Source organism: Stegostoma tigrinum, chromosome 1 (genome assembly GCF_030684315.1).
Source record: "Stegostoma tigrinum isolate sSteTig4 chromosome 1, sSteTig4.hap1, whole genome shotgun sequence".
Classification (NCBI taxonomy): domain Eukaryota; kingdom Metazoa; phylum Chordata; class Chondrichthyes; order Orectolobiformes; family Stegostomatidae; genus Stegostoma; species Stegostoma tigrinum.
The window spans coordinates 150,464,166-150,477,386 of record NC_081354.1 but is presented as its reverse complement, the minus strand read 5'-3'; the positions used below and the strand labels follow the sequence as shown (position 1 = coordinate 150,477,386).

Below are 13,221 nucleotides of genomic sequence, written 5' to 3'. Positions count from 1 at the left end.
GGAGCAAAAAAGGCACTCAACCACATGAGTCTGTTCCACCATTCATGACTGATCCGATAATCTTCAATTCCACTTTCTCTCCTCAACCTTTAATTCCCTTACTGGTTAAAAATCTGTCAATCTCAACCTTGAAAGTAATTAATGAGCCCAATGTTTACAACTCTCTGTAATAAGGAATTGCACAGATTGGCTACCTTCTGAAAGATGAAATTCCTCCACAATTTTGTCTAAAATAAGTAACTGCTTATTCTGAGATTATACCTTCTGGGCTTAGACTTACCCACAAAGGGAAATAACAACATCTACAAGCTGCTTGGCCTGCTGTGTTCATCCAGCCTCACATTTTATTATCTTGGAATTCTCCAGCATCTGCAGTTCCCATTATCTCTAGAAAATATGCTTCTGGAGTTCTGAAGAAGAGTCACTGGACCTGAAATGTTAACTCTGATTTCTTTCCACAGAAGCTGCCAGATCTACTGAGTTTTTACAGGAAATTCTGTTTTGATTTCTAAATAGAAGAACTCACCAGAAGAGACTTGTGAGGAGAAGTTAGAAGCAGGAAATCTAGCTGTACATTCTTCCCTATCCTGAATGCATAAAGAAAAAATGTAGCACTCTAATCATTATCCAGTTGAACTTAGATAGTTTGAAGTAATGTGTGTTTGATTGGAATTCAATGCATGATACTGCTGATCATCATTGATTACTTCTGTCATCATTTTCCTTGCACTGGTGAGAATAATTACACTGGGGAAGAGTGAAATTACAGATAATGCACAACCAACAAGTCCTTGTAACATCAAGTTTATCACTGAGAAGGATTCGCTAGATTTAATGCTCATGATGTAAAATATCAGCAAAGATTATGAAGCCATATTGGAGCTCATCAAATCTTATTACCTCTGGATTGATTGACTTTGCATTGGATTTAGGAGAAGATGACAACTGTTTGGTCCTTTGAGCCTGTTTCTCTATCCAATAAGATCATGGCTGAACTGGTTATGGCCGCAACTACAATTTCCTGTCTGCTCCCCGAACCCTTGACTCTCTTGTTCATCAAAAGTCTACCTAACTCTGCCTGGAATAAATTCAATGACCCAGCTTCCACTGCTTTCTGGGGAAGAGAATTCCACAGACTAATGATTCATGGAATCACACAGTACAGAAGAGGCCTTTCTGTCTATTGAGTCCACAGCCATAAAAATATACTACCACTTATACTAGTCCTCCTTTCCCACACTAGGCCCATAGCCTTGAATGCCATGGCATTTCAAGTGCTCAATCAAATACTTCTTAAAGGTTGTGAGGTTTACCGCTTCACCCACCACCCAAGGCAGTACATTCCAGATACTGTACCACTGGTGAAAATGTTTTGCTTCAAACCTCCTCTAAACCTCCTACCTTTCACTTCACAATTATGTCCTCTTCTTATTGATCCTTCAATTAAAGGGAACTAAAGGAACTAAAGCAGCCTTCTATTCACCCTGTCTATGGCCCTATTAATCTTATACACCTCTGTCAGATTCCCCCCTCAATCTTTGCTGCTCCAAACACCCTAAGGTTATCCAGCCTCTCTTCATAGCTTTTGTGCTCCTGAGATGCTGCTTGGCCTGCTGTGTTCATCCAGCCTCACATTTTATTATCTCTTCATAGCTAAACTGCTTCATCCCAAGCAGTGTCCTGGTGAATCTCCTTTGCAGTTGCTCCTGTGTAATCATATCCTTTCTATATTGTGGAGACCAAAACTGCACACAGTACTTCAGCAGTGGCCGAGCCAAATTTCTGTACAGCTCCAACACGACCTCCCTATTCTTATTGTCTATGCTCCAACTGATTAAGGTAAATGCCCCATAGGCCTTATTAACTACCTATTAAACTACCCTGCCTTTTTTAAAGACAGTAGAAACTGCAGATGCTAGAGAATCTGAGATAACACGGTGTACAGCTGGATGAACATAGCAGGCCAAGCAGCATCAGACGAGCAGGAAGGCTGATGTTTCAGGCCTAGACCCTTCCTCAGAAATGGGGGAGGGGAAGGGGGTTCTGAAATAAATGGGGAGAAATGGGAAGGCAGATAGAAGATGAATAGAGGAGAAGATACGTGGAGAGGAGACAGACAAAGAGGCAGGGATGGAGCCAGTAAAGATGACTGTAGGTGGGGAGTTAGGGAAGAGATAGGTCAGTTCAGGGAGGACAGACAGGTCAAGGGGGCAGGATGAGGTTAGTAGGTAGGAGTTGGGGGTGCGGCTTGAGGTGGGAGGAGGGGCTAGGTGGTAGGAAGGACAGGTTAGGGAGGCAGGGACGAGCTGGGCTGGTTTTGGGATGCGGTGGGCGAAGGGGAGATTTTGAAGCTTGTGAAGTCCGCCTTGATGCCATTGGGCTGCAGGGTTCCTAAGTGGAATATGAGTTGCTGTTCCTGCAACCTTTGCATCGAACGGATCACCCTCCGAAACTTCCGCCATATGCAATCTGACCCCACCACTAAAGACATTTTTCCCTCTCCACCCTTATCTGCTTTCCGGAGGGACCACTCTCTCTGTGACTCCCTTGTTCGCTTCAGACTTCCCTCCAGCCCCACCACACCTGACACTTTTCCCTGCAACAGCAGGAAGTGCTACACCTGCCCCTACACCTGCCCCCTCACCCCCATCTCAGGCCCCAAGAAGACTTACCACATCAAGCAGATGTTCACCTGTATATCTGCTAATGTGGTATACCCATCCACTGTATCCATTGTGGTCTCCTGCCTTTTTTGAAATTCATTTATGGGGTGTAGGCATCGTTGGCTGTCCAGCATTTCTTGCCTGTCTCTAGTTGCCCTTGAGAAGGTGGTGGTGAGCTGCCTTCTTGAACTGCTGCAGTCCACCTGCTGTTGGCTGACCTACATTGCTATTCGGGAAGGAATTCCAGTATATTGACCCAGCAACAGTGAATGAATGGTAATATATTTGCAAGTCAGGATGGTGAGTGTCTCAGAGGTGAACTTGGAGGTGGTGGTCTTCCTATATATCTGCTACTCTTGTCCTTCTGGATGAAAGTGGTCATGGGTTTGGAAGGTGCTGCCTGAGGATCTTTGGTGAAGTTCTGCAGTGCATCTTATAGATAGTACACGCTGCTGTTTCTGAGTGTTGTTGGTGGAGAGAGAGTGAATGCTTCTAAATGTAATGGATGTTGTCAAACTTCTTGAGTGTTATTGGAGCTGCACCCACCCAGGGAAGTGGGAAGTATTTCATTACACTCCTAATTTGGACATTGTAGATGGTGGTCATGCTTTGGGAAGTCAGGAGGTGAATTACTTCTGTAGTATTCCTAGCCTTTGGCCTACTCTTGTACCGACTATGTTTATGCGGTGAGTCCAGTTGAGTTTCTGGTCAATTGTAACACCCAGGATGTTGATAGTGGGGGATTCAGTGATGGTAACACCATTGAATGTCAAGGAGCAGTAGTTATATTGTCTGTTATTGGTGATGGTCATAGTCTGGCATTTGTATGGCATGAACGCTATTTGCCACTTGTCAGCCCAAGCCTGGCTATTGTTCAGATCTTGTAGCATTTAAACATGGACTGCTTCAATGTCTGAACAGTTGTGAATGGTGCCGAGCATTATGAAATCATTGGTAAACATCCCACTTCTGACGTCTTGATGGAGGGAAGGTTGTTGATGAAGCACTAAAGGTTTTTGGTCCTTGGACACTACCCTGAGGAAATCCTGCAGAGATGTCCTGGTTCTGAGATGACAGATCTCCAACAAACAAGACCGCCTTCCTATCTACCAGGTATAACTCCAACCAGTGGAGAGTTTTCCCAATACCCATTGATTCCAGCTTTGCTAGACCTCCACGATGCCACACTTAGTCACATGCAGCCTTGATGTCAAGGGCTGTCATTCTCACCTCACCTCTGGAATTTGGCTCTTCTGTCCATATTTGAACCAAGGCTGTAAAAAGGTCCGAAACTGAGAGGTCCTAGTGGATCCCAAACTAGGTGTCACTGACCAGGTTATTGCTGAGCAGGTGCTGCTTGATAGCACTGTTGGTGACACCTTCCATCACTTTACTGATGATCGAGAGCATACTGATGGGGCTGTAATTGTCACTGTTAGATTTGTCCTTTTTTTTATGTACAGGATATGTGGGGGCAATTTTCCACATTGTTGGGTAGATGCCAGTGTTGTAACTGTACTAGACGAGCTTGGCTAGGGGAATTGCAAGTTCTGGAACATAAGTCCTCAGTATGATTGCAAGAATGTTTTTAGGGCACATTACTTCATAGTTACTTCTGGCTGAAGATTGCTGCAAATGCTTCAGCCTTTCCTTCTGCACTGATGTTCTGGGCCCTTCCATCGTTAAGGATGGAGATATTTGTGGAGCTTCCTCCTCCAGTGAGTCGTTTAATTTAATCATCCACCACCGTTAATGACTGGATGTGGCAGGACTGCAGAGCTTAGGTTTGATCTGGAGATTGTGGAATCACTCATCTGTGTCTATCACTTGCTGCTTATGCTGTTTGGCACAGTGGTAATCCTTTTGATAGCTTCACTAGGTATGCCTGGTGCTGCTCTTGACATGCCCTCCCGCACTCTCCATTGAATCACAGTTGATCCCCAGGCTAGAATGAGTGATATGCCGGGCCATGAAGTTGCAGATTGTACTGGAGTATCATTCTGCTGCTGTTCATGGCCCACAGCGCCTCAAGGATGCTTGAGTTTGCTACATCTGTTTGAAGTCTGTCCCATTTAGCAGGATGATGTGTCACACAGTATGAAGGATGTTATTGACAATATGAACGTGGAATTTCATCTTCACAAGATCTGTGCGATGGCCATTCTTACAAATGCTGTGATGGGCAGATGCAGCTGCAGGTGGCAGAATGGTAAGGGTGAGATCAAGTATATTTTTTGCTCTTGTTTGTTCCTTCACCACCTGCTACAGACCCAGTCTAGCAGTTATGTCCTTTAGGACAGAACCAGCTTAATCAGTAGTACTGCTGCTGAGCCATTCTTGGTGGTGGACATTGAAATGTCCCACCCAGAGTACGTTTTGTGCCCTTGCCACCCTCAGTGTTTCCTTGAAGTGTTGTTCGATATGGAAGAGTTCACTTTCATTAACCTGGGGGTGGACAGTGCATGGCAATCTTCGGGGATTTTCCTTGCCAATATTTAACATGAAGCCATTATATTTCATAGGATCCTGAATCAATGTTGAGGACTTCCAGGGCAACTCCCTCACGACTGTATACTACTGTGCTGGGTCTGTCCTGCCAGTGAGACAGAACATACTTAGGGATGGTGATAGTGGTGTTTGGGACATTGTCTGTAAGGTATGATTCCATGAATATGATTATGTCAGGCTGTTGCTTAACTAGTCTGTGAGGCAGCTCTCCCAATTTTGGCACGAGCTCCCAGATGTTAGTGAGGAGGGCTTTGTAGGGCCAACAGGGTTATTTCTGCCATTGTCTTTCCCGGTGCCTAGGTCGATGCCAGGTGATACGTCCAGTTTCATTTCTTTGAGACTTTATCACGATTGGTAAAACTGAATGGTTTGATACACCATTTCAGAGGGCAATTGAGAATCAATCACATTGCTGTGAGTCTGGAATCATATATAGGCCAGACCAGGTGAGGATGACAGGTTTCTTTCCCTGAATCAGATGAGTTTTCCGACAAAGATCATCAGTAGATTCCTAATTCCAAATTTTTTTTTAAAAATGAATTCAAAGTCCACCACCTGCCATGGCAGGATTCAGAGCTGGATCTTCAGAACATTAGCTGAGTTCTGGATTAATAGCCTAGAGATAATGTGACTGGGCCATCTCGACCTTCAGGAATCTTTTCTATTGCCTCACTATTGAATACTTCCTTGTTCTTCCAAAGTGCATCAATTTATCAGGGTTAAATTCCATCTGCCACTGACCTGCCCAACTGACCAATCTACTTATATCTTTCTGTAAACTAATACTTCCTCCTCATTGTCAACTCTCAGGCCACTGTGTGTCATCTACAAACTCAAGTATCATTCTCATTGACATCATCTATGAATATCACAAACAATGGGGATCCAGCATTGATCCCTGTGGTATGCCACTGTACACAGGGCTCCAGTCACACAATTAGTCTTTTACCAGCACCCTCTATCTCCTGTCACTGAGCCAATTTTCTATCCAACGTGCCAAGCTACTCTGGATTTATGAGATTTATTTTCATTATCAGGCTCTCAATGGAACTTATCAAAGGCTTTGTTGAAATGCATATTAACTATACCAACTGCCCTACTCTCATCCAAACACTTGATCACCTCCTTAAAAGTTCTATCAGATTTATTAGATGTGGCTTTCCTCTGACAAAACCATTCTGTCTCTGATCAAACCTTTTCTCTCTAAACAGAGATTAATATTTTCCATCAATAAGTGTGGCACGGTGGCTTACTGGCTAGGGCTGCTACCTCACAATGCCATGGACCCCAGGCCAATTCCAGCCTCAGGTGACTGTCTGTGTGTAGTTTGCACATTCACCCTGCGTCTGCCTGGGGCTCCACAGGTGTGCAGGTTAGGAGGATTGGACATGCTAAATTGCCCACAGTGAGCAGGGATGAGAAAGCCACATGGATTAGCTACAGGAAATGCAGGGATAGGGGGTGGGGCTGTGTTGGATGTTCTTCAGAGGGTCGGTGTGGATTCAATAGGCCAAATGGCCTGCTTCCATGTGCGATGTTCTTCAGTAACTTGCCTACCACCTATCAGACAGAGCAAAAAGAATCCTCCTTAGCCTGATCATGAAAGGACGTCTCTTACTCTTGAACTATGTCCCTTAGTTCTCATCATCCCCTCAAGAGAAAACATCATCCTGATATCCAATATATCTAGTCTCCTCATAATCTTATTTGTTTCAAGAACACCATTTCTCATTCTTCTAAACTCCAATGAATATTACTTAAATCATTGTACTTTTTTTTAAGAAAAAATGGTAAGCCCTCCATTCCAGGAATGAGATAAATGGGGCAGAATGGTGGCTCAGTGGTTAGCACTGCGGCCTCACAGCACCAGGAACCTGGGCTCATTTCCAGCCTAAGGCGACTGTCTGTGTGGAGTTTGCATGTTCTCCCCGTGTCTGCGTGGGTTTCCTCCAGGTGCTCCAGTTTCCTCCCATAGTCCAAAGATGTGCAGGCTAGGTGGATCAGCCATACTAAATTGCCCATAGTGATCAGGGATGTGTGGGTTATGGGGGATGGGTCTGGGTGGGATGCTTCAAGGGGCGGTGTGGACTTGTTGGGCCAAAGGGCCTGTTTTCCCACTGTAGGGAATCTAAGCTAATCAAACTCTGTCTGAACTGCTCCTAATGGAAGTAAAGTACACCTTTATTTTCCAAATAAAGGGACTAACTCTAGACACAGTATTGGTCAAAAAATGTTCCATACAGCTGCAGCAAAACATTTTGACTGCAATATTTCATTCCCCTTGCAAATAGACACCAACATTCTGTTTGCCTTTCTGATCACTTGCTGTACAAACATAGTAATATTTTGTGATTCATGTACCAGGACATCCAGAGCTTTCTGTAGCAACTGGTTCTGCAATCTTTCTCCATTTCTATTTTTCTTATCAAAGTGAACAAGTTCATATTTTTCTACATTGTACTCCAAATACATTTAATTTGCTCAAGTGATATTACAAAAGTGCTGACAAATTAAAAAGCAATCCATATCCATTTTAAAGTGACCAATATTCTTATATCCTCTTAATCTGAAACTTGTGATGTTGCTTTACATAAGTGCATATTTAATAGTTGCATTGTGCACTAACAGCCATAGTTATATATTTCCCACTTACTTGTTTGAGTGGGGCAAGCAAAGGCCCACAAATGTATTTCCAAGTGTCAGTGACATTTCTAAAGGCCTAGAAGGCTGCTGAATTTGAAAGACGGTTAGCAGCATGCCTGAGCTAACTTTGATTGATGTGTGTTGTCAATGACAGAAGTCTTGCAGTGACTATAAACATCTGTCAATTTCTACAACATCAGCAAAATCACATTGCAGTCTTAAAAAAGTATGAGTAGACATAAGATATACATTTCACACAAAGCTTCAGAATCTTGACCAATTCCACCAAGAACCTGTTAATTCAACAGGAGAGGAATGGGCAGGGGGGTGGGGTGCGCAGAGACCTTTTGAAGAATTTTAAAGTCTTTCGGAAAGTTTTCACTGGTACAGGTTCCTGAACATTGATTTTTTAAAAAAAAGTTATTGACAAATAACCTAAAATTCAGTTGAGTTCAGCTGTACTGTGCCAGAACAGTAAATTACACTGAAATTCAATATGCTTTGTGAGAAAACTTAGACAAATCTGGCTGTGTTATTTAATGTACATAAGATGTGAATGCTGGCAACTGCATATTGATTTTCATTTTATATAAAGGAAAACTGACTATCCTTGCTGAGCAGATGCTTTCTATTATCACCTTGCTCTAAAACCAGCTATGTGTTGGCAGTGTTAGGGTCTCTTTTTTCTACCCAAATTAATGTTAAGTTTCCAATTGGATTCACATGCGAAATGGTGCTGAATACACCCACTCCAAATGAAGTTCTTTAAACCAACTGTGGTACACATTTTGCATTGATACAAAGTGGTTTTGGCATTACACAGATGCAAAACTTGTATAATTATAGCAGGCTTTAATGAGTCTCATACACACCAACCCCAGTTTCATTGCTTGGGCAGGATCCACATCCAACCCCTGAACGGAATAGAATCCAGAACAGTACAGCTTGATTCAGTAGACCTTGTTTTGTTGTTGATCCTAGTCTCAAACTGGGATCTGTCCTGATAAGTTATTGTCAGACAGCAGTTCAAAAGCAAATTTACATGCGAGGGTGAAAATCATCTTTAAACTAAACAAGCTCTCAATAATGAACAATCTGCCAATGAAAATGTAAGAATAAAAGAATGTGATACCCAATGGAAGCTGTTAATTTATGAGAATGATCTTTTACCTGTATAATTGCAACTTTGCCAAATGACCAATTCTATAGAGAGTAGAACTCAGAGAGAAATAAACCTGGTAGAAGGAGTAAATAGATAGGGATGAAGCGACCACTTTAATTGTCAGGCAGTGGGTAAAGTATTTGTGATGGGGAGGTTTGAAGGCGCTTACCTGATGCAGGTCGCAAGTTCTCCAGTAGCTTTCAAACATGGGTACTCGGTTGTAATAATTTTGTCTTCCGGGCAGTTCTCTCTGCTTGAAGATCAAACAAAAGGTCTTCAGGTATCAATGGAAGAACTCATAAACTAAATCTGCATCTTGTTCTCAATGGATTCAAAGCGATGTTTTGTAAAGTCCGAATTACAACTGACCCCCTTTTTTGGGTGCGTTTCCACTTTAGCCTTTAACTAGAATGAACGACACGATTGAACAACCACGATTCTTATTTACAACAAAGAAGAGGGCAAATTTAAACAGTTGCAGAATGGGGATGGGGATAACAGAAAGGTGAAAACTAAAATACAAACGGACAAACCTGTACGATTCATCTTGCTCTGATATGGAAAAGTAGGAATACGTGCATCCTAGAGGTATCAACGACAACATGAAGACAGTCCTCAATAAGTTCACAGAGGTTTCGGAAAACATTTTCCTCTCTGATCAGTCACGATTGCCAACACCGTTTCTGGGACAGAATATCTATAAAATTTCGGGCTCACAGATACTTATTTTCCCCTTGAAGATTTTCTTATGTGAGTGATCGACCGGGAAGTGCAGCTGGCTTTTCTCATTTCACATATTTTGGGGGTGGGGGCTAGAGCCAAAATGACTTTTGAACAGGGTTAAGGACACTCGCGTTGAGATGGTATTTGTCAACAGTGAAAAATCTTTGGCTCTGCTGATGGGGCTGTTGCTGAGTTTGGATAAACTTTTTCTTTCTCATACATTGTACAGGGTCGGACGCGCTAGCGAGGGGAGGAACTTGGATGTGAGAGCGTGAGTACCAGATGATGAATGTGACTGTTTCAGCGTATGTGCGGCTGCTTGGTCAGTGTCTGTTCAGTGCGCCCATAGGAGTACGTGCAAAGCTTTTCTCTCACATTTGCCTGTAGGAGCAGATTGTATTTGCTTCCGATCACCGTCAAACTCCGACCTCACCACCCCCCTCCCCCGCTTCCCTAACCCTCCTCATTAGGTTTCTCGGCAATGGAACGTTTTGCATTCAGAATAGGAACTTGTCCGCACTTTATTCACATCACTTGACAAATCTGCCATTTGTAAACGGAAGCGAGCACTGTTTTCACATATTCCTTTCATTCTGATAGTAACCCCCCCACCCTTCTCCACCTCTCTCAATCTGCAGCGAAATAAAAGCACTTGCGCCCCCGGCACTGTTTATTTGATTTAATCCGCCGAGGCTCCCTGCTCATTTTACCCGCAGGATCATTCTCGGCTGCGTTTTTTAAAACCGAACAAACCCCTCCGCAGGCAGTTTCAAGTTACATTCCCGCGTTGCTTTCTTTTGTTTACAAACATTGAATATTTTTACTCCTCATTCTGACCTCAGAGATCACTGAACGGGCTCAAGTGGTAACTTTTCCAGGAACTGACCGATGAAGAATATGTTTTAGATAGATAATTAAGTGTCGGAGTTGGTAACATGAGGGGTTTTGTTTGATATTAAATCAATTCGTAAATCTGCACTGTACTGGCTCTTGCCTGATTCTTTCCGGAGAGCAGAATGAGGCGTTTGGAACTCAGCAAGATGTTCGATCGCTTTGGAATAATTGGCATCGCAAGGCAACCCGCAGATGCTTGACAGGCAGGGAGTTGCTTTAACTACAGGAAAGGAGACATTCGGTTAAATCAACCTGTATGATTATAACTAACGGAGGTAGACTCACTCCGAGTGCGCTGGTAAATAACGGATGACTTGGTGACGGGACACCAGCCATAAAACTGATGTTTTGTTGGACAAATACGTGCATCATTCTCCTGTCCTATGGGTTTCTTCGTTTTAAAACAAAAGTGCATTGAATTTTTTAAGGACTCTTTATTGCTTAAACAACATCACTTTTTGAAAATTTAGGAGAAAACAAAACTGAGGTAAAGCTGAGTCGTTACATAATATAAAAGTCCGATCGAGTGTCAACATGATAATCAATCCAAAGGTGAACTAAATGGGTCAATTTGTTCAATACTGAAATGGAACACATTACTGGATATATAAACGGTACACGGCCTGTTGCGTTTACAACAGCCGGCAAGAAGACATTTTTTTAAACCACGTTACAACTTTCTAACACTTACAATCGTGGAATGGTACAGTCCAGGCGAGACCCTTATACCCACTCAGTCTGCATCTACATGTGAGAACACCTTCTACCTGATCCCGTATTTCAGTAGTTGGCCCGCAACCTTAACTGTTACAACTTCCCAAGGGCTCATCCAGCTATTATCTTAAAGATGCAGGGCAATTCACCGTTAGCACTTTCCCAGGCAGTAAATTCCAGACCATCAGTACTTCTGGGTAAAAAAAGCTTTTCTTCACATCTCCCTAAACCTCCTGGTCGTCGCCTTGAACCCTTGTCCTCTCATGACCGACCCTTGAAATAAGGTGAACAGCTGCTTCTTATCCACTCTAACCGTGCCCCTCATAATCTTGTACACCTCAGTCAGAGGTGCCTCTTAGTCTTCTCTGCTCGAAAGAAAACAAGCCAAGCCGATCCAATCTTTCCTCATAAATTTGCCATTCCAGGCAACATCCTGGTGAATCTCCTTTGCGCCCCCTGCAGTGCAATTACATTCTTTCTGTAATGCGGTGACCAGAATGGCACACAGTACTCTAACTGTGGTCACAACTAAACTCTGCACAATTTCACCATGACTTCCCTACTTTTGTAAGCTTTGCCTCAATTGATAAAGTCGTGTCCCATATGCCATTTTCACTAGCCTACTAACATGCCCTGATAATAAAATGTGAGGCTGGATGAACACAGCAGGCCCAGCAGCATCACAAGAGCACAAAAGCTGACGTTTCCGACCTGGACCCTTCATCAGAGAGGGGGACGGGGTGAGGGTTCTGGAATAAATAGGGAGAGAGGGGGAGGCGGACCGAAGATGGAGAGAAAAGAAGATAGGTGGAGAGGAGAGTATAGGTGGGGAGGTAGGGAGGGGATAGGTCAGTCCAGGGAAGACGGACTGGTCAAGGAGGTGGGATGAGGTTAGTAGGCAGGAGATGGAGGTGCGGCTTGGGGTGGGAGGGAGGGATGGGTGAGAGGAAGAACAGGTTAGGGAGGCAGAGACAGGCTGGACTGGTTTTGGGATGCAGTGGGTGGAGGGGAAGAGCTGGGCTGGTTGTGTGGTGCAGTGGGGGGAGGGGACGAACTGGGCTGGTTTTGGGATGCGGTGGGGGAAGGGGAGATTTTGAAGCTGGTGAAGCCCACATTGATTTCTTCAAGGACCGCAACTTTCCCCCCACAGTGGTCGAGAACGCCCTTGACCGCGTCTCCCGCATTTCCCGCAACACATCCCTCACACCCCGCCCCCGCGACAACCGCCCAAAGAGGATCCCCCTCGTTCTCACACACCACCCCACCAACCTCCGGATACAATGCATCATCCTCCAACACTTCTGCCATCTACAATCCGACCCCACCACCCAAGACATTTTTCCATCCCCACCCTTGTCTGCTTTCCAGAGAGACCACTCTCTCCGTGACTCCCTTGTTTGCTCCACACTGCCCTCCAACCCCACCACACCCGCACCTTCCCCTGCAACCGCAGGAAATGCTACACTTGCCCCAACACCTCCTCCCTCACCCCTATCCCAGGCCCCAAGATGACTTTCCATATTAAGCAGATGTTCACCTGCACATCTGCCAATGTGGTATACTGCATCCATTGTACCCGGTGCGGCTTCCTCTACATTGGGGAAACCAAGCGGAGGCTTGGGGACCGCTTTGCACAACACCTCCGCTCAGTTCACAATAAACAACTGCACCTCCCAGTCGCAAACCATTTCCACTCCCCCTCCCATTCTTTAGATGACATGTCCATCATGGGCCTCCTGCAGTGCCACAATGATGCCACCCGAAGGTTGCAGGACAGCAACTCATATTCCGCTTGGGAACCCTGCAGCCCAATGGTATCAATGTGGACTTCACAAGCTTCAAGATCTCCCCTTCCCCTACTGCATCCTAAATCCACCCCAGCGCATCCCATCCCCCCACTGCACCACACAACCA

At 44.4% G+C, this 13,221-nt stretch overlaps 1 protein-coding gene across 2 annotated transcripts in view; it reads right to left on the bottom strand.

The window, feature by feature from the left end:
• The window catches only part of ccbe1 (collagen and calcium binding EGF domains 1), a 318,840-nt gene extending 308,871 nt beyond the window's left edge, over nucleotides 1-9,969 (bottom strand). The window contains exons 1-2 of one of the 2 annotated variants that reach the window (XM_048533597.2): nucleotides 9,510-9,969; nucleotides 9,146-9,229 (exon numbers count right to left, since the gene is read on the bottom strand). In XM_048533597.2, the coding sequence (XP_048389554.2) occupies nucleotides 9,146-9,229; nucleotides 9,510-9,622 (197 nt within the window). In that variant the 5' untranslated portion in view covers nucleotides 9,623-9,969. The remainder of the gene's footprint in view (nucleotides 1-9,145; nucleotides 9,230-9,509) is intronic. The other variant, XM_059649393.1, reaches the window with a different exon arrangement.
• Between the last annotated feature and the right edge of the window lie 3,252 nt (nucleotides 9,970-13,221).